The sequence below is a fragment of the Heloderma suspectum genome, chromosome 16, assembly GCF_057233095.1.
Source record: "Heloderma suspectum isolate Gila_16-S chromosome 16, 16-S_ref, whole genome shotgun sequence".
NCBI lineage: Eukaryota > Metazoa > Chordata > Lepidosauria > Squamata > Helodermatidae > Heloderma > Heloderma suspectum.
Genome location: NC_139473.1, coordinates 23,454,429 through 23,473,393, shown reverse-complemented (window position 1 = coordinate 23,473,393; position 18,965 = coordinate 23,454,429). Strand labels below are relative to the sequence as shown.

Here is an 18,965-nt window from a genome sequence, read left to right as displayed (position 1 = left end):
TGGAAAGAATACACAGAAGAACTATACAGGAAAGATCTGAATGTCCCTGATAGCCATGATAGTGCGCTCACTGAGCTTGAGCCGGACATCCTAGAGAGTGAAGTCAAGTGGGCCTTAGGAAGCATTAGTAACAACAAAGCTAGCGGAGATGACAGTATTCCAGCCGAGCTATTTAAAATCCTAAAAGATGATGCTGTTAAAGTGCTGCACTCAATATGCCAACAAATTTGGAACACTCAGCAGTGGCCACAAGACTGGAAAAGGTCAGTTTACATCCCAATTCCAAAGAAGGGCAATGCCAAAGAGCGTTCAAACTACCGTACAATTGCGCTCATTTCACATGCCAGCAAGGTGATGCTCAAAATCCTACAAGCTAGGCTTCAGCAGTATGCGAACCGAGAACTACCGGAAGTACAAGCTGGGTTTCGAAGAGGCAGAGGAACTAGAGATCAAATTGCCAACATTCGCTGGATCATACCTGTATGAGGGTCAAGAAGCAACAGTAAGAACCAGACATGGAACAACCGATTGGTTCAAAATTGGGAAAGGAGTATGACAAGGCTGCATATTGTCGCCCTGCTTATTTAACTTATATGCAGAGTACATCATGAGAAACGCCGGGTTGGATGAATCACAGGTCGGAATTAAGATTGCCGGGAGAATTATCAACGACCTCAGATCCGCAGATGATACCACCCTAACGGCAGAAAGCGAAGAGGATCTAAAGAGCGACCGTAGCCATGAAATTAAAAGACGCTTGCTCCTTGGGAGGAAAGCTATGGCCAACCTAGACAGCATAGTAAGAAGCAGAGACATCACCTTGCCAACAAAGGTCCGTCTAATCAAAGCTATGGTTTTCCCAGTAGTAACTTATGGCTGTGAGAGCTGGACTATAAGGAAGGCTGAGCGCCGAAGAATTCATGCTTTCGAACTGTGGTGCTGGAGAAGACTCTTACAAGTCCCCTGGACTGCAAGGTGGTCAAATCAGTCCATCCTAAAGGAAATCAACCCTGACTGCTCATTGGAAGGACAGATTTTGAAGCTGAAGCTCAAATATTTTGGCCACCAAATGCGAAGAGAAAAGTCACTGGAAAAGATCCTGATGCTGGGAAAGATGGAAGGCAAAAGGAGAAGGGGACAGCAGAGGATGAGATGGCTAGATAGCATCACCGATGCAATGAATATGAACTTGAGCACACTCCGGGAGACAGCGCAGGACAGGAAGGCCTGGCGTGCTCTGGTCCACGGGGTCACGAAGAGTCGGACACGACTGAACGACTGAACAACAAAAGACATGCAGTGGATTGCACTCAATGTCTTTCATCATTAGCCAGGGTGTGTGGAGGGGGGCTAGTTTCCCATAGGCAAGTGGAAGGCATTCTACGTATGCTCAGAAGCACTCTCATCTTTATAATTACTTAATATGTGCTCATGAATGAGTCATAGACCGACAGCAGATTCTTGGCTAAGGTTGCCCAAAAATATCTTTATCCTATTATTATTATTATATTTATATCCCAACTTTTTTCTTCTTGCAAGGAACTCAATAGACCATACATGTTCCGCCTCCTCTTCTCCATCTTCTCACAACAACCCTGTGAGGTAGGCTAGGCTGAGAGTCAGTGCCTGGCCTAAAGTCTTCTGGTGAACTTCAGTCCCAGGCTAGCACTCTCACCACTGCACCACACGACTTCTGTCAGCTCAAGGTATTTCACAACACATTTCTTCAGAGGCAATACAAATAAGAAAATGAACAATAATACAATTCTATTAGAACAAGCTGTTGCAGTTGGGACACAGCAGCACAAACAGCGGAGGAGCTTGTGGCACCCTAACGCCGCCTTCCAGCACTCGGAGCCCTCCACAGGGGTTGGACTACACCGCCCAGCGTCACTGGCTGGGGGATGCTGGGAGGTGTAGTCGAACCCCTCTGGTGACGCGCGACGGGAGGAAGCGGCTGGCCTGGGCCTTCCGTGCTTTGAAGCCGCCCGCCGCCAAGCCCCCCCTGGGGCGGCGCGGCGCGGCGCGGCGCGGCGCGGCCGGGCTCAAGCTGGGCCTTCCGGCCCTCTGCCAGGCCCAGAGCATCGCCATCGCCCTGGCAACGGCGACATGGCCGCCTCTCGGAGCTTCCCAGCATGCCCCGGGCTGGGCCTCAAGGGCGCCGGCGCCGCCGCCATCTTGCGCGCTCGGCCCTGAGGCGGAGGCTGGAGCCGCGGCCGGCGCCATGGAGAGCGGTGAGGGCCCCCGGCGCGTTTAAATCGTGTCGTATTAACGGGCGGGCCCCGCCGCCGAGGCAGACCCCGCTCAGCTCGGAGCAGGCGCAAGGCAGGCTTGCGAGACTCGCGGCCGCAAGATAGGGGAGCGGGGGCTCCGCTTCAGAAGACCCGTTCGGGGCGGGGCCCGCCAAGGGCCTGGGAACAGGGAAGCAAGATGAAGGCTCCTCTGCATGCGGGTTGCTGGGCGAGGAGAGGAGGGGGCTGGGTGAGCGGGCGGCTTGCCCCGCCCCGCCCCTTACCCCAGAACCACGAAAGGTCCACCCGCGCCAAATTCGCCCCCTCGCCCTGTGGTACTGCTTCTGGTGGCCTCAAAAGTGGCTCTCGGGCTGTTTCCAGAACGGAGCTTTCTCGGGCCTCGGAGACCTGCCAGGGCTCCGGTGCCAATCCCTGCTACTCCAGGCAGGATGTCCCTGCCTGCTGGGCTTCAGCGCTGTCCTGGGCATGCAGCCAGCAGGGTCCCTTGAACAGCCCCTCTCCAGCCCCCTGGTTCAGTCAAGGATGCCGAGACTGGATTGGGATGCAAGGCCCAGACAGGTGGTTGGGCTTTGTACTGCAAATGCAGGGGAACGCACTATTCAAGAGGTGCCTAGGAAAACTGAGTTGCCCATGCTGGTCCCACAGGAGGCCCCAGTGGCTCTGTAAACCTGTCCGCACTGGTGTTTAATTCTGGTGTCAGTGGGATAGAAATACTTTAACAGCACAGCCCACCTGGAAATTCAAACCATCTAGATGGACTAATGTGCCCGGTTGTATCTAAAACATAATACTGGCAGCTTAGAATTCGAACTTCTGAGTTCTGTGCAAGCTCCTGGGGGGTCCCAAATATTCAGCTGTGTCCCAAGTGGTGTAAAACCTGAGCAACAACAGGTGGTGTATTTATTTGAGCCCATGTCATACTGTGTTCCTTGTGTAACTCCATACTCCTTTCTCTTCATGGCCACAGATGATACTGGAAATCGGCTTCGGTTCCAGCTGGAGCTGGAATTTGTGCAGTGCTTGGCAAATCCCAATTACCTCAATTGTAAGTACCTGGGATGGATATGTGAGTCAAGGCTTGGTTTAGATTTATTTATTGACCTTTTCAGCCAAGGGCCTTAAAATGCAGAATAGAAATCACGTCACAAAATAAACAAAACTGAATACGTTAAAATAAGCTATAAACAATCACCTGAAGCACGTTAATGTGTGTTCCTAAATAGGCTCAAGTTGATATGCAAAATATTTTAAAATTCATATCTAGGGTAGTACTTAATTTGAACTTTTCATGTATTTGCCTGACTTGACACAAGGCAGGTTATTTATTTTATTTACAACCTTTGTATACCGCTCCCCATCCAAACAGATTCTGGAGCGGTGAACACAAGAAGTACAATAGTAAAAAAGATAAAAGATTAAAACAGCATATTAAAATTATTAGAAACAGAATGCCAAGAAAAACTGTGGCTAGTCATTTCAAGAATGCTTCCTGGAACAGACCTGTTTTCAGGGGGCGTCAGAAGCAACACAGTGTCGGCACCTGCCTGACCTCCAGCGGCAGGGAGTTCCAAAGAAAGGGGGCCACCCCACTGTAGGCTCTTCTGGTGGACTCCAGTCAGGCCATAGGTCCATGTGGAACTGCCAGGAGCATGCCCACCGATGACCTCAGTGACCGGGCAGATTGGGAAGGGAGAAGACGCTCTCTCAGGTATCCTGGTCCCAAGTTGTTTAGGGCTTTGTAAACTAGTACCTTAAACCTGACCCGGTAGTGAATGGGCAGCCAGTGCAGTTCCCTCACCAAAGGAGTTGCATGCTGACAAGGGGAAGCTCCCGACAACAGCTGAGCTGCTGTGTTCTGCATTAGCTCCAACTTCCGGACCAGCCTCAAGGGCAGCCCCACATAGAGCGCATTGCAGGAATCCAGTCTTGAGGTTACTAGCGCCTGTACCACCATGGCCAAGCTATCCAGGAGAGGCCATAGTTGGCAAACCAGCCGAAGCTAGTGAACCAGCAGAAGCTGGTAAAAGGCACTCCGAGCTGCCATGGCCACCTGGGCCTCTAGCAACAATGATGGATCGAGGAGTATCCCCAAACTACAGACCTGATATTTCACAGGGAGTGCAACCCCATCCAGAACAGGCAATGAGCCTATCTCCCGGACTCAGGAACTACTCACCCACAGGGCTTCTGTCTTGCCAGGATTCAGTTTCAGTTTATTGGTCTTGATTCAGCCCATTACTGCATTTAGGCACTGATCCAGGACTTGCGCAGCCCCTCCTCATTGGGAGAGGCTGTCACAGGGAGATAGAGCTCTGTGTCATCAGCATACTGATGGCACTTGGCTCCAAATCTCCTAATTACCTCTCCAGTAGTTTCATATAGATGTTAAACAACATTGGGGACAAGATGGGCCCCTATTACCAAGGGGCCAAGAAGTGGTCACACACTGAACTCTCTGAAATTGGCCCCATAGGTAGGACTGGAACCAGTCTATCACAGTGCCTCTGATACCATCCCATGCAGTTGATCCAGGAGTATACCATGGTCAATGGTATCAAAAGCTGATGAGAGGTCGAGCAGACTTAACAGGGTTGCACTTTTAGATGCTTTATTTTATTATTACATTTATATCCCGCCTTTTTTTCCTCCAAGGAACTCAAGGTGGCGTACATAATCCTCCTCCTCCTCCTCCATTTTATCCTCACAACAACAACCCTGTGAGGTAGGTTGGGCTGAGAGTTTGTGACTGGCCCAAAGTCACCCAGTGAGCTTCCATGGCTGAGTGGGGACTAGAACCCGGATCTCCCGACTCCCAGTCCAGCACTCTAGCCACTACACCACACTGGTTCTCAGTGCTTCAATGCTTCTGGATTGAAAGGATTAGCCAGCTGTAAGCTGTTGCCCAGGGGACGCCTGAGTGTATTTAACACTCTTCATGGAGGCTCCTTTTGTGTCCCCCAAAATGCTTCTGACATGAATAAATAAGCAGGATTGCACTCCATCCCTCTCTCGACAAAGGTCATCCATGAGGGCAACCAAGGCTGATTCAGTCCCATAACCAGATTGAAACCCAGACTGGAATGGGTCTTGATAATTGATATCCTTCAAGAGTGCCTGCAGTTCCTCTGCCACGACCCTTTCAAGCACCTTCCCTAGGAAAGGGGGATTTGCAACTGAGCAGTAGCTGTCTAGTACTGTTGGGTCCAGAGTGGGCTTCTTCAGGAGTGGTTTCACTACTGCCTCCTCAAGGACAGGAGGGACCACCTCTTCCTGCAGGGAATCATTTACCATTCCTTGGACCCACCCAGTTATATCCTCTCAGTTAGCTTTTATTTGCCAGGAGGGGCAGGGATTGAGAGGGCATGTGGTTGGTCACATTGCTGCAAGCACTTTGTCCACATCAGTCCACAGCAACTGGAACTGATTCTGCAAAATTCGGCAGATGGTGGCATCAGACACCTCAGCTGGAACTGCGCTAATAACCGCATCAAGTTAGCTGTGGAGACTAGAGATTTTGTCCTCAAAGTGCAATGCAAAAAGGTCACAGCAAGTCCTTGAGGGAGCCAGGGCCCCATTTACTGGGGAGGATGTTAACAGCCCCCAGACCACCCAGAAGAGCTCCATAGCTACTTGAGGACACAATGGAAGCAGGAAAATGAGCCGCCTTTGCTGCCTGCACTGCCACGCAATAGGCATGATTATGTGCTCTAGACTGTGCTCGGTCATCTTCGCTTTGAGTCTAATGCCATTTGCACACACAAATATCAAAGCAGCTAATACTAAAACACTCTGGTTTGGATGTAGCAACAACCCATGGTTTAATTAACCTTGGTTTGTTGAATCGTGGATTGTCGTTACGTGTGAATCCAGAACTGTGGGTTAACAGTTCTTAAACATGTTGTTTCTTAACAGTTGTTAAACATGAACAACCCGCAAAGAGCACCCATGGTTTGTTATTGGATTGTGAACAGTGGGTTGTTTAAACCATAGGTTGTTATGTGCAAACCCAGAATCGTGGGTTGTTTTGCCAGGCTACAGAGGCAACTGGCAAAAGTTGCCCCAAACCCCCAGCCTCTTTATATGCCAGTACTGCAGTGCTGCAAAGGCAGTTGAGTTACAGGGAGGGAGTGGGCAAAGGAGAAGAGAAACCCAGGGACTGAGAAAACAAACCATGATTTGTTAAGTTGTCTGCGAGGCAAACCCTGAGTAGGGCAGCAAAGAATTATGTGTGTACTAGGCCTAAAACTGTTGTAGTGAGAAAGCTGGACTAGATGGACACTTGATCTGAACCAGCAAAGCAGTTCTTAATTTCTGAATTGCTCTGTAGTAGTTTCTTTCCTGTTAGGCTTTATGGATATAATATGGGGCTAAAGATTTGAGTGTGTGTGACCTTTGTCTTGGACTCTGCCTCTGTTCCCATCTGTAAAATGGGAATGATGGTGACTATTCCCACAATAATATGTAAACAAACTGGAAAAATTCACTTTAAACTAAATTAATTTGTGTGTGTTTTTCAGTTCTTGCCCAGAGAGGATACTTCAAAGACAAAGCATTTGTAAACTACCTAAAATACTTGCTCTACTGGAAGGAACCAGAATATGCCAAATACCTAAAGTAAGAGTTATGATTGTGTTACCTCACAGTATTAAAATTTCCTAGAGATCATTGAGCACGTGGTGCATAGCCCTCTGATTTTGAATGCTGGGGGTGGGGTGGAGGTGTCCCAAGACTGAATGTGATTTCCCCAAACTACACGCCTAGAGGCATGTACTATGTACTTTCTGAATGCAGCACAGCTTTTCATGAAAGGCATGTAAGACTCTTCCATTCTGTCTGCCCACCCACTGGCCCAAGTATGAACGTGCATAGGACCTCTTTTCATAATTGCCAAAGTTGAAAAAGCAGCAAGTGTTACAGTTGCTTGACATGCTCCAGAGGAATTGGAGCATACACTGCTTACACCAGTGTGTAAGAGAGTCCCCAAGCATCCTGCTAAAGGAAGATAAATGCATGACATGCAAAGAAAAGTACCCTCTTATGCATTTATACATAAGCACATGTCCCTTTGGGAATTCTGGCCTATGGAAGAGACAACTAAAAATGGATGCTTTTAAAAAAATCAGATTTTTAATTAAAACCTGATATTTGTAATTAAAGAACCCAGTTACATTAGGCATCCCTTAAACTAGCATGCCTTAAAATTATATTGGAATGTAATATATACGAACATATTAAAGTCTCTTATAATCCATGGCTATCATACACAATTCGGACAAACTCTTAATATCCATTTCTGGTTTGGAGGGCTAGTGCCTGACCACGGTTCGCAGATTCGGATGTTCTGGCAAACTACTGTTGGCTGTGAAAAGTAAATACAAAATGACAGTGCTGGGAGGAGAGGGGAGGGAGCCTGCAAGCAGGTGGCTCATTCCCAATCCTCCAGATCGTGGTTAGAGGATCATCTAAACTGAGCCATTGAGTTAAAGTCTGCTTTACTTTGTAAAAGAACATGCCACTGGCAAAAAGAGTCGACTCTGGAGGTCAGGCACTAGAAGTATGGCACAACCGATCAGGTATTGTGGGGGCGGGCAGAAAGTAAATCTCCAGATGTTTCAGTTTCCAGTATACCTGATCATCGGCCATACTGGCAGGGGCTTCTGGGAGTTGAAGCCCCAAATATTTGGAGATCTATCTTCTGCCTACCTCTGATGCATTGTACTTCATATTGTGCACATTTTGAATATTTAGACTGTCAGCCAAACAGCACAGACCATTCTTTTTGGGATGGAGAAGCATTTTTCTGCCCACTAACTAACAGCCCTTGCTTCTGGAAAATTCTGGGAACTGAGTGTTCAAGTAACTGATCTTGCTTGGTGTCATAGAACGATAGAATAGTAGGGTTGGAAGGGGCCTTAGACCCATCAAGTCCAACCCCCTGCTCATTGCAATAATCTAAGTCCAAGCATCCCTGGCAGATGGCTGTCCAGCCTCGTCCACACCTTCAGCGTGGGAGAGCCCACCACCTCCCTGGGTAATTGCTTCCACTGTCATATTGCTCGTAACAGGAAGTTTTTCCTGATGTTTAGCCGGAATCTGGCTTCCTGTCACTTGAGCCCATTCTTCCGTGTCATGCACTCTGGGATGATCGAGAAGAGATCCTGGCCTTCTTCTGTGTGACAGCCTTTCAAGTACTTGAAGAGTGCTATTCTATCTCCCGTCATTCTCTTCTCAAGGCTAAACATGCCCAGTTCTTTCCGTCTCTCCTCATAGGGCTTTGTTTCCAGTCCCCTGATCAACGTTGTTGCCCTCCTCTGAAATCTCTCCAGTTTGTCTGCATCCTTCTTAAAATATGGTGCCCAGAACTGGACACAGTACTCTAGATGAGGTGTAACCAGTGCTGAGTAGGAGGGAACTAGTACTTCACGGGATTTGGAAACCATACTTCTATTAATGCAGCCCAAAATAGCATTGGCCGTTTTTACAGCCACATCCCATTGTTTGCTCATATTCAGCTTGTGATCGACAACAATTCCAAGATCCTTCTCGCTTGTAGTATTGTTGAGCCACGTATCCCCCATCTTGTAACTGCGCTTTTGGTTTCTTTTTCCTCGGCGCAGAACTTGACATTTATCCCTATTACATTTCATTCTGTTGTTTTCTGCCCAGCGCTCCAGCCTATCAAGATCACTTTGAGTTTTGTTTCTGTCTTCCAGGGTATTAGCTATCCCACCCAATTTTGTGTCATCTGCAAATTTGGTCAGCATTCCCTGCATCTCCTCATCTAAGTCCTTAATAAAAATGTTGAAGAGCACTGGGCCCAGGACTGAGCCCTGCAGTACCCCACTCATTACCTCTCCCCAGTTTGAGAAGATCCCATTGATAAGCAGTCTTTGAGTCTGATTCTATAGCCAGCTGTGGATCCACCGGATCATTGTTTAATCTAGCCTACTTTGAGCTAGTTTGCTCATCAGGACATCATGGGGCACTTTGTTGAAACTTTGCTGAAGTCGAGGTATATTATGTCCACAGCATTCCCACAGTCCACAAGGGAGAAGAAGAACTAGACGCCACTCTGCACCAGTGGAAGCAGTGGAGCTGTGGAACTGATTCCAGGTACTTGCGGATGAGACAGGAGGACAGCCTGCAGAGGAAGAATCACAGGGGAACCTGCATGAGAGTGAGCAAGTGGCTGAAGGTCAGTCAAACAGAGGCGATGAAACCCAGGCCTACAACAAGAAGAAGAGAAGAATGGTAGTAGTGGGAGACTCCTTGCTGTGTGGGATCGAGTCCCAAGTATGTCGCAAAGACCTGTGGACTCGCCAGGTGTGCTGTGTCCTGGGAGGATGGATTAGAGACGGGACTGAAGGGTTGCCTGCACTCATCAAGCACACTGACAGGGATCCCTTTCTTCTCATCCTTGTGGGAACAAATGATACCACCAAGCGGAGCTATGAAGAAATCACGTCACACTTTGAAACTTTGGAATGGAAACTCAAGAACTTTGGGGCCCAGATAGTTTTCTCATCCATCCTTCCAGTAGTTAGAAGAGGGCGAGAAAGGGAAAGAAAAATACTCCGGGTGAATGACTGGCTACGAAGGTGGTGCCGACAAGAGAGATTTGGATTCTGGGACCACAGGCTATACTTCCTGGAAGATGGGCTGTTAGCAAGGGACGGGTTGCACCTCACAAAGGCTGGGAAGAATGTGTTTGGCCACAGCATGAAGAACTTCATCAGGAAGGCTTTAAACTGAATCCTACGTGGAAGGGAGATGTAAAGTTGGGGGTAACAACGGACGAAGGCTCATGCACTGCAGCGGAGAGAACAGCTGTAATAAACCCCAATAGTAGTCTTCAGACACATGTAGGAAGAAAGCCAGCCTATGAAGCACATGGTCTTCGATGTCTATATACTAATGCCCAGACTATGGGAAACAAAGAGAACAAACTTGAACTCTTAATACAAGAGGGAAATTATGACTTGATAGGTGTAACTGAGACTTGGTGGGATGACTCTCATGACTGGAATACAGCAATTGAAGGATTTAACTTGTTCAAAAAGAACAGGAGGAACAGAAAGGGAGGTGGGGTTGCACTATATGTGAAAAATACATATCTCTGCACAGAAATACAGGAGGATGAGCTTGGTAGCCCCATCGAGAGCTTCTGGATCAAAATAAATGGAGCAATAAATGGAGCATAAAAGGAACCTGGTGGTCGGAGTCTACTACCGGCCACCCAATCAAGGAGAAGACAAGGATGAAACTTTTGAAAAGCAAATAGCCAATGTTTTAAGGAAGCATGATGTAGTAGTAATGGGGACTTCAATTTCCCCGATATTTGTTGGGAGACAAATTCTGCAAAACATGGCCCCTCCAGGAAATTCCTGACTTGTGTGGCAGATAACTTCCTTCTACAGAAAGTTGAGGAAGGAACTAGAGGATCGGCTATCCTTGACTTGATCCTAACCAACCGAGATGACTTGGTGGATAAAGTAGCAGTTACAGGAATTCTGCGGTACATGAGCCTTTCATCCATTGTTACCCCCAACTTTACGTCTCCCTTCCCCATAAGATTCAGTTTAAAGCCCTCCTGATGAAGTTCTTCATGCTGTGGCCAAACACATTCTTCCCAGTCTTTGTGAGCTGCAACCCATCCCTTGCCAACAGTCCATCTTCCTGGAAGTATAGCCCGTGGTTCCAGAATCCAAAACTCTCGTGTCGGCCACCACCTTTGTCATTCACCCGGAGTATTTTTCTTTCTCTCTCATAGAATCATAGAATAGTAGGGTTGGAAGGGGCCTATAAGACCATCCAGTCCAACCCCCTGCTCGATGCAGCAATCCAAGTCAGAGCATCCCTGACAGATGGCTGTCCAGCCTCGTCTTGAACGCCTCCTGTGTGGGAGAGCCCACTACCTAGCTAGGTAATTGGTTCCATTGTTGTATTGCTCTAACAGGAAGTTTTTCCTGATGTTCAGCCGGAATCTGGCTTCCTGTAACTTGAGCCCATTCTTCCATGTCCTGCACTCTGGGATGATCGAGAAGAGATCCTGGCCTTTGTCTCTGTGACCTTTCAAGGACTTGAAGAGCACTATCATATCTCCCCTCAGTCTTCTCTTCTCAAGGCTAAACATGCCCAGTTCTTTCCGTCTCTCTTCATAGGGCTTTGTTTCCAGTCCCCTGATCACCTTTGTTGCCCTCTTCTGAACCGTCTCCAGCTTGTCTGCATCCTTCTTAAAATGTGGTGCCCAGAACTGGACCCAGTACTCCAGAGGAGGCCTAACCAGTGCTGAGTAGAGGGGAACTAGTACTTCCCGGGATTTGGAAGCTATGCTTCTATTAATGCAGCCCAAAAGAGCATTTGCCTTTTTTGCAGCCACATCCCATTGTTGGCTCATATTCAGCTTGTGATCTACGACAATTCCAAGATCCTGCTCGCTTGTTGTGTTGAGCCGAGTATCCCCCATAGAATCATAAAATCTATGTAATTGTGCATTTGGTTTTTTCCTAGGTGGAGAACTTGGCATTTCTCATTAAATTTCATTCTGTTGTTTTCTGCCCAGCGTTCCAGCCTATCAAGATCACTTTGAATTTTGTTTCTGTCTTCCAAAGTATTAGCTATCCCTCCCAATTTTGTGTCATCTGCAAATTTGATCAGCATTCCCTGCATCTCCTCCTCCAAGTCATTAATAAAAATGTTGAAGAGCACTGGGCCCAGGACTGAGCCCTGCGGTACCCCACTGTCTTCTAACTGCTGGAAGGTTGTTCTGGGCCCCAAAGTTCTTGAGTTTCCTTCAAAGCTTCAAAGTGTGACGTGATTTTCCATAGCTCCGCTTGGCGGTATCGTTTGTTCCCACATGGATGAGAAGAAAGGGATACCTGTCAGTGGGCTTGATGAGTGCAGGCAACCCTTCAGTCCCGTCTCTAATCCATCCTCCCGGGAGACAGCATACCTGGTGAGTCCACTGGTCTTCATGACATACTTGGGTTTCGATCCCACGCAGCAAGGAGTCTCCCACGACTACTACTCTTCTTGTTGTAGGCCTTGGTTTCATTGTCTCTGCTTGACTGAACTTCAGCCTCTTGCTTGCTCTCCTGCAGGGTCCCCTGTGATTCTTCCTCTGCAGGCTGTCCTCCAGTCTCATCCTCAGGTACCTGGAAACGGTTCCATAGTTCCACTGCTTCCATTGGTGCAGAGTGGTGTCTAGTTCTTCTGCTCCTGTCACCCTTTTCCAAGGAGTATCCTCTACTGCATTTTTCCTCGCGTCAGCATTTTCCTCTTCTGCCTCAGCTTGCTGTTGCTCTTCTAGCTTCTGAACTTTGCTTTGCTGCTGTAGTTCCACCATTCTAGGAACTCTTCATTTTCTCGTATTCCCTAGAGGGTTGACACTCACTGCTCCAGTCCTCTTACTTTTTTTCCAACAGCGTAATCATTTTCTTCCAACCGTGCCCTTTCATTTGTAGTGAGAGTGTCAGGCTGAGTTTGTTTCACAACTGCTCCTTCAAGTGGATGCACATTGACCTGGCTCACACAACACAGCAAGCCAGAGCACAGGTTGAGTGTGAGTTGTTGAATTGTGGGTTGTTGTGTTGTGTGAATATAGTTGCCCTAACCAACCATGGGTTGTTCATAACCCAACAACAAACTGTGGGTTCTTGTGGATTGTTCATGGTCAGCAAACCATGGTTTCTTATTGTATTATGTGAACCCAGCTACAAGAACCCATGGTTCAACCACAGCCCGCACTCAACCCATACTCTGGCTTGTTGTGTTGTATGAATCCAACCATTGTGTAGTCCTGCAAAAGGATGTGCCCTGTATAACCTGAGGCCCTGGGTAGTTCGGAGGTTGTGTCTAGTTACAAAACCGTGCATAATTCTTATAGAAATCAATTAATATGCATGCTTGTTCACTAAATATATTAATTGGAAAGCTGGAAACTGGATTCAGACTGAGAGTCCTGGCAATTTGGATAGCCACTGATTTAAATCAATCTACCCTGTTTGCAGAGCTCGGTATTTGCTTGACAGCTTCGAGGTGGCCTGGGGAGGGTATTCTAAAAAACGTTCCCTTAAATTGCTTCTTTTGTGAAGGTACCCCCAATGTCTGTACATGCTAGAGCTGCTCCAGTACGAACACTTCCGCAAAGAGCTGGTGAACGCACAGTGCGCCAAATTCATTGATGAGCAGCAGATCCTCCACTGGCAGCACTACTCACGCAAACGGATGCGCCTCCAGCAAGCACTGGCAGAGCAGCAGCAGCAGCAGAACAGCACCTCTGTCAAGTGAGCCCTTGGGTGCCACAAGAGCACTCCTTGCATGGGCGGAAGACTCTGTGGACTCATCCTGGGATGGGGCTGCCCTACCTAAGCAGCTGCATTGGTGAAAGGCTGCCTGTGGAAACCGGGCAGCTTCAGTTTGGTTGGTATTCCAGACTGTAGAAATGGTTCCTTAAATGTGTGAGATGAAATTGCAAGAGTTTCTTGGGCCCTCAGAATTGAAGGGAGTAGCTGTGTTTCCTGAAAGACTATAGCAGGAGGGTGGTTTGGGAGATATATGGGGGTCTGTTGTGAAGCAGAGGTGGCTAGGTTATTTTTCTTAGTGTGCTGGATGAGGATGGCAAATAGAGATCCCAAGCTGGCAGAATGTCCTAGCTTTGCATTTCAGGAGTGAGCCTCATGTCTATGGGATGCCTCTTCTAAAAAAGAAGCTCTCTGATCTAGAAGTGATTTGACTAGAATAGTGTAAGCAATCCTTGCTGTGTTTGTCTGGCAGAGTGCTGGGTGGAAAAAGCCACAAATGTAACATGTAACTGGCAACAGAGAACCATTTCTTGCAGGGCAATATAAAGACCCCTCTCCCTGGAGAAAGTTAAGCAAGTTCTACATTAAGGTGGGAAAATTATTTCCTCATTATTCAGTTTAGTGGGGCTCTGCTGTGATGTGTGCCACTAAGTTTTGGAAAACCTTCAGAGAAAACCAGTTTCCTCCAAGGCAGGTGCAGCCATTTGAAGTTAAAAGATGTTTTACAACAACTTACTGTTGGCGCTCTCCATCTGTGTCATGCCATTTTAATAAATTTGTTGGGGCACTCGCTTAAATAATAGTTTGAAGCCCCCACCTATTAAGTCTCTCTTCCTGTTAAGGAGCAGTAATTGTGTATTCCAGTTCTGTTTCCAAGTCCTCAAACCCTCCACACATCTTTTCTGCAGTTTTGGGCTTAATCTCCCATTCTGAACTTGAAGAGTAACTTCATTTGCTCTTGCTTATTCCTTCCCCGTTTGTCTTTGATTGTAAGCTCCCTGAAGGCAGAGATCTGTCTTTGTTTATAAAACTCTGTACAGCACCACGTAAATTATATAAATAGTAATAAAAATAATCTTTGCATCAGTCTGGTACGCTATTTTAGGATGCGATACTATCATTTTCATTGTGTTGGGGAGTGGCTTGAATAGCCACCAGTTCAGCAAGGGAGGCTTAAGAAAATTTTTCCTAAAATGTATAGGAAGATGGCTGATTTGAACTGATCCAAGATAGTCTGTCAAATCAACTTACAATTCCAATCTACACGCAAGTATAATATAACTCAAGATAGATTGGCAGGGGAAGCCAGCCTCCAGGCTTTCCCTCCAGAGGGAGTGGCAGAACGAATAAAAGTGACACAAATGCTTTGCTATCTAATGTGCTCCCACCTACTGCATGGATGAAAAGTGAGGGAGGGGCTGGTGCAGAGGCATGCACTCTTTGGGAGGGCATCTGTATTTACATCAGAAAGTGTAGCCCTATATACACTTACTACTTACTTCTGAGTAGACCTGCATAGGATTGTGCTGTCAGTTTCTCAAGATACACCCTTAAGTAGCCTGACATAATCATGCTTCAGATAGTGGACACACAATCTGGTTCTAAGATTTTATTCAAATTAGTTGGTTTCTAGGCCACAAACCCATCTGCCTGCACTTTAAGATATAATGGCCCCCTTCCAAGGCATGTGGGACAGCTCCTCAGCTGGTAGCAACATCCTGATTAAAGGAGAAATAGCTCAGTCTTCAGTGAACAGCATCCGTACAAGGTCTGCCTTAAAGCACTCTTCTTCCACCAACTTCTGAAGCTGAAACAGAAATGACGACCCCCGACAGATGTCAAAAGTACCACATAAGGTCAAAGTCCTTGTGTAGGCATCCCTTGCTATTTTGTCCACATTGCCAGGCATTTTAATACCTATACAGCTTGAATTTTGCACTTGCTATAGGTTTTGCAGGTTTCCAAATAGAAATATTGATGAAATATTGAAAAGCACTTTGGATGTTACAGCCTAATTCTATTTGTTTACTCAGAGGTCATTCTCAATCCTATGCACACTTAAGGTGTAAATCCCATTGAATGTACTGAGACTTAATTCTGAGAAAATGTGTATTGAGTGGGGAACTTTTTTTGGCTTGACAGCTGCATTCCAAGGGTGGGTAGAGCCAAAAAAATCCACCCAGCCTCAATTTCCATTGTTACCAATTTGTAGTAGGAAGCATGTCTATCCACAAATAAGCGGGACAAGTCTGTGCCTGTTCAGAAGTAGGACTGAATCACTCAGCAGCACTTTCATATAGCATCCCAAACAGCAAGCCTATGTATGTCTACCCGACTATATGTCAGCAGCTTCTTCCACCTAGCTTTTTTCAGTGCCAAGCAGGGAAAAGCTCTCCCATACCAAGATAAGGGCTTTTTCCTCTGTGGCAGAAGGGTCAGAGGGAAGAAGTTGCTGGGTTCCTCATCCCTGATGTATAGGTTTGGTATAATTCTCTTACAATCAGCTGAATTGCTTTGTAGACTTGCACAGAGTTTCTCCGAAAACTTAAGAGAAACATACAGATCTAAATGCCCATTTTAAGAATAGGAAGGAAAACTCTTGACAGATCTGAAATAAGCAGGGCCCCCTGACCACATAATGCCCATTCCAAACCATTATTCATAAAATGTTAAAATACTTACAGTTCCATATTTAAGCAGTGTAGGTACTCCGGTTAGCTTAAGATTCTTCTTGAATTCATTGTTGGGATCTTTCCAGCTGTAGAAAATTAATACAAAGATCAGCATTAATAGCTGTAAGAAGGATTGGACCCATTCATGAAGGTTTTGAAAACCATTATGATCAGTATTCCATGGGGCCCATCTCCCATCGTGGGGTGGCTCTCCCCATCATGTCTTGCATCTGACTGGCTGCTGGGAGAGAGATGAGTGCAGGGGGAAAACTCACTACATCTGACCTGACCAGGGCAATCTGTGTTTTCATCTGAACAGGAGGAGGGTCCAATACTTTGGAAGACACAAACAAAATTCAAAGTGATCTGGATAGACTGGAGCACTGGGCAGAAAACAGAATGACATTTAATAGGGAGAAATGCCAAGTTCTGCACCTAGGAAAAAGAAACCAAATGCACAGTTACAAGATGGGGCATACGTGGCTCAACAACACTATGTATGAATAGAAGCATAGCTTCCAAATCCCGGGAAGTACTAGTTCCCCTCTACTCGGCACTGGTTAGGCCTCATCTGGAGTACTGTGTCCAGTTCTGGGCACCACACTTTAAGAAGGATGCAGACAAGCTGGGGAGGGTTCAGAGGAGGGCAACAAAGATGATCAGGGGACTGGAAACAAAGCCCTATTAAGACAGACTGAAAGAACTGGGCATGTTTAGCCTTGAGAAGAGATGACTGAGGGGAAATAAGATAGTGCTCTTCAAGTCCTTGAAAGGCTGTCACAGAGAGGAAGGCCAGGATCTCTTCTCGATCATCCCAGAGTGCAGGACATGGAATAATGGGCTCAAGTGACAGGAAGCCAGATTCCGGCTGAACATCAGGAAAAACTTCCTGTTAGAGCGATACGATAATGGAACCCATTCCCTAGGGAGGTGGTGGGCTCTCCCACACTGGAGGCGTTCAAGACGAGGCTGGACAGCCATCTGCCAGGGATGCTCTGACTTGGATCCTGCATTGAGCAGGGGACTCGATGGCCTTGTAGGCCCCTTCCAACCCTACTATTCTATAATTCTATGGCAAACATTCTCTCCTCACTGCCATTCATCTTAAAGCTATCAACGAAGCACAAGTATATGGATGCAATCCACATTATTCATACTCTTCTCCCCCCCCCATATATTTCTACTGGAGTCCAGTATGGTGACTGCAAGCGGTACCTCTTCAAGCATTGCTGCATTTCAGAGGAACTCTGCCAACTTTCAGCCAAGTGTGAGTTTTTGTGGGGATTTCACACACTATACAGAGAAAAATCCTAGGAATGCCACTAAGTGTAGAGTCAACCCTTGCAAATGCACTTGTCACATTAACACTGTTTGTAAGGTGTATACCTGAAAACTGAAGTGCGAAATGGCCTTTGATTGTCTGCTGGGAGCATTTATGCTTGGGAGATGCATCCCAAGTTCAGCCCGTCATCAAGCTTCTTGCTTTAGAGGACAGGAAGGCAAAGTCCAGCTGACAAGCACAGATACGTGCAAAGAGGGAGCTCAAAGTACAGACGAAGGCAGGGTCTGAGCAGGGTTCAACTGCGAAAGGCATTTGTGGGCTGGAGAAAGAAGCAACACCAGAGCAAGCCTTTGATGCCATAGCTCAAGAAGCCCGAGTTTGGGCAGGTGTTACTCAGGAGGCTGCCTGTGCTGCTCCCCCACGAGAGGGAGGGCCATGTGGCAGTCCTGCTTTCTGGCACGCTCCTCTGAAGACGCCCTAAAACGTGGCAGGGCGTATTTTAGGAGCAAAGACGCGAATAAACAACTACAGCGCTTGCCCGGCCGCCTGCTCAGGAGTAACTCCACGCAGGCCCCCCACCTTGCTCAGAGTGTGGCACTTACTAGGCTCGCCCTCCTACTTGGCAGTAAATGAAGACCGACCCCTCCGGCAGGTGTGGGAGCTCAGCCCGCACGATGGGTTCAGCTGGAAGGAATGAAGAGGAGCTGTTCAGCCACGAGACCAACACAAGCGCTTAGCGGAGGGGGCGGACGCCGAGGCCAGCGCCATCCGCTGCCCCGCGGACGGCGCGCGGAAGCTCTTCTCCGGGAGTGCGCGGCCCGACCGCCAGCGCGTCCGGCCCTCGGCCGGGCTTCCGGGAGGCCCGGAGACCGGCTTTCTGCCCCGCCCGGCGGTGCCCCCGCCAGCCCCTGGCTCACGCGCGCGCCAGCGGCTGGGGCGCCCTCCAGACGCGGGGCTGCTCCCATCAGTCCCGGCCAGCGTGGCCAGCGACGGGCGTTGCAGCCCCGCAGCGGGAGGGCCCCGCGGCGCGGCGGGGCGCGGCGGGCTGCCTGCCGAGGAGCGCGCGAGTGAAGCGGGCGCCGTGCGGCAGGCCCGCTGCGTGGCGGCGGGCCGCGGGCCGACCCCGCGCCGGAGAGGCCGGACGCGGCCGCTGCCCGCGCCGGGGCGCCCACCCTTGACGCAGTCCGGGCACCAGCTGGCGCCGCTGGCGGGGTCCTTGTCGCCGCTGAAGTAGGCGAAGACGCGGCCGCCGCCCCGCAGCCGCTGCCGGGCGACGCGCTCGAACTCGGCGAAGCCGCGCACCGCCACCTCCTCGCAGCCCATGGCGCCGCCGCGGCGCGCTCCCGGCGGGCGGGCGCGCGCGCGCGCCAGGGAGCCCCGCCCCGCGGGCCCCGGCGCGGCGCCGCCCGCCGGCCGTTTCTGGCGTCCTCGCGTTGCCGGGCGGCCGCGGCGCCTC

The 18,965-nt window shown here is 48.6% G+C and overlaps 2 protein-coding genes across 3 annotated transcripts; one reads left to right on the top strand and one right to left on the bottom strand.

Annotated features, from left to right (window-relative positions):
- Positions 1–2,180: 2,180 nt before the first annotated feature.
- On the top strand, positions 2,181–14,643 carry MED31 (mediator complex subunit 31). Of its 2 annotated transcripts, XM_084822641.1 has the most exons (4): positions 2,181–2,234; positions 3,220–3,297; positions 6,770–6,866; positions 13,346–14,643. In XM_084822641.1, the coding sequence occupies exons 1-4, from the start codon at positions 2,225–2,227 to the stop codon at positions 13,539–13,541; spliced, it is 381 nt and encodes a 126-aa protein (XP_084678767.1). In that variant the 5' UTR covers positions 2,181–2,224; the 3' UTR covers positions 13,542–14,643. The 2 variants fall into 2 exon arrangements, with proteins under 2 accessions (XP_084678767.1, XP_084678768.1); XM_084822642.1 differs by lacking the exon at positions 2,181–2,234 and having other exon boundaries at positions 3,026–3,297.
- Positions 14,644–15,149: 506 nt separating this feature from the next.
- TXNDC17 (thioredoxin domain containing 17) lies at positions 15,150–18,854 on the bottom strand. The gene is made up of 4 exons (XM_084822640.1): positions 18,682–18,854; positions 18,112–18,193; positions 16,238–16,313; positions 15,150–15,362 (listed from the first exon to the last, which is right to left on the bottom strand). Exons 1-4 carry the CDS (start codon positions 18,830–18,832, stop codon positions 15,294–15,296), a joined length of 378 nt encoding a protein of 125 aa, XP_084678766.1. The 5' UTR covers positions 18,833–18,854; the 3' UTR covers positions 15,150–15,293.
- Positions 18,855–18,965: the final 111 nt, after the last annotated feature.

Excerpts from the sequence above, each read along its gene's own strand:
- MED31 (XM_084822642.1), top strand. The coding sequence starts at position 3,165 with ATGTCATACTGTGTTCCTTGTGTAACTCCATACTCCTTTCTCTTCATG. Across the intron at positions 3,298-6,769 it reads AAATCCCAATTACCTCAATT|TTCTTGCCCAGAGAGGATAC; the intron begins GTAAGTACCTGG and ends TGTGTTTTTCAG. Across the intron at positions 6,867-13,345 it reads GAATATGCCAAATACCTAAA|GTACCCCCAATGTCTGTACA; the intron begins GTAAGAGTTATG and ends TCTTTTGTGAAG.
- TXNDC17 (XM_084822640.1), bottom strand. The coding sequence starts at position 18,832 with ATGGGCTGCGAGGAGGTGGCGGTGCGCGGCTTCGCCGAGTTCGAGCGC. Across the intron at positions 18,194-18,681 it reads GTGCCCGGACTGCGTCAAGG|CTGAACCCATCGTGCGGGCT; the intron begins GTGGGCGCCCCG and ends CATTCCTTCCAG. Across the intron at positions 15,363-16,237 it reads CACTGCTTAAATATGGAACT|CTTCAGAAGTTGGTGGAAGA; the intron begins GTAAGTATTTTA and ends TTTCTGTTTCAG.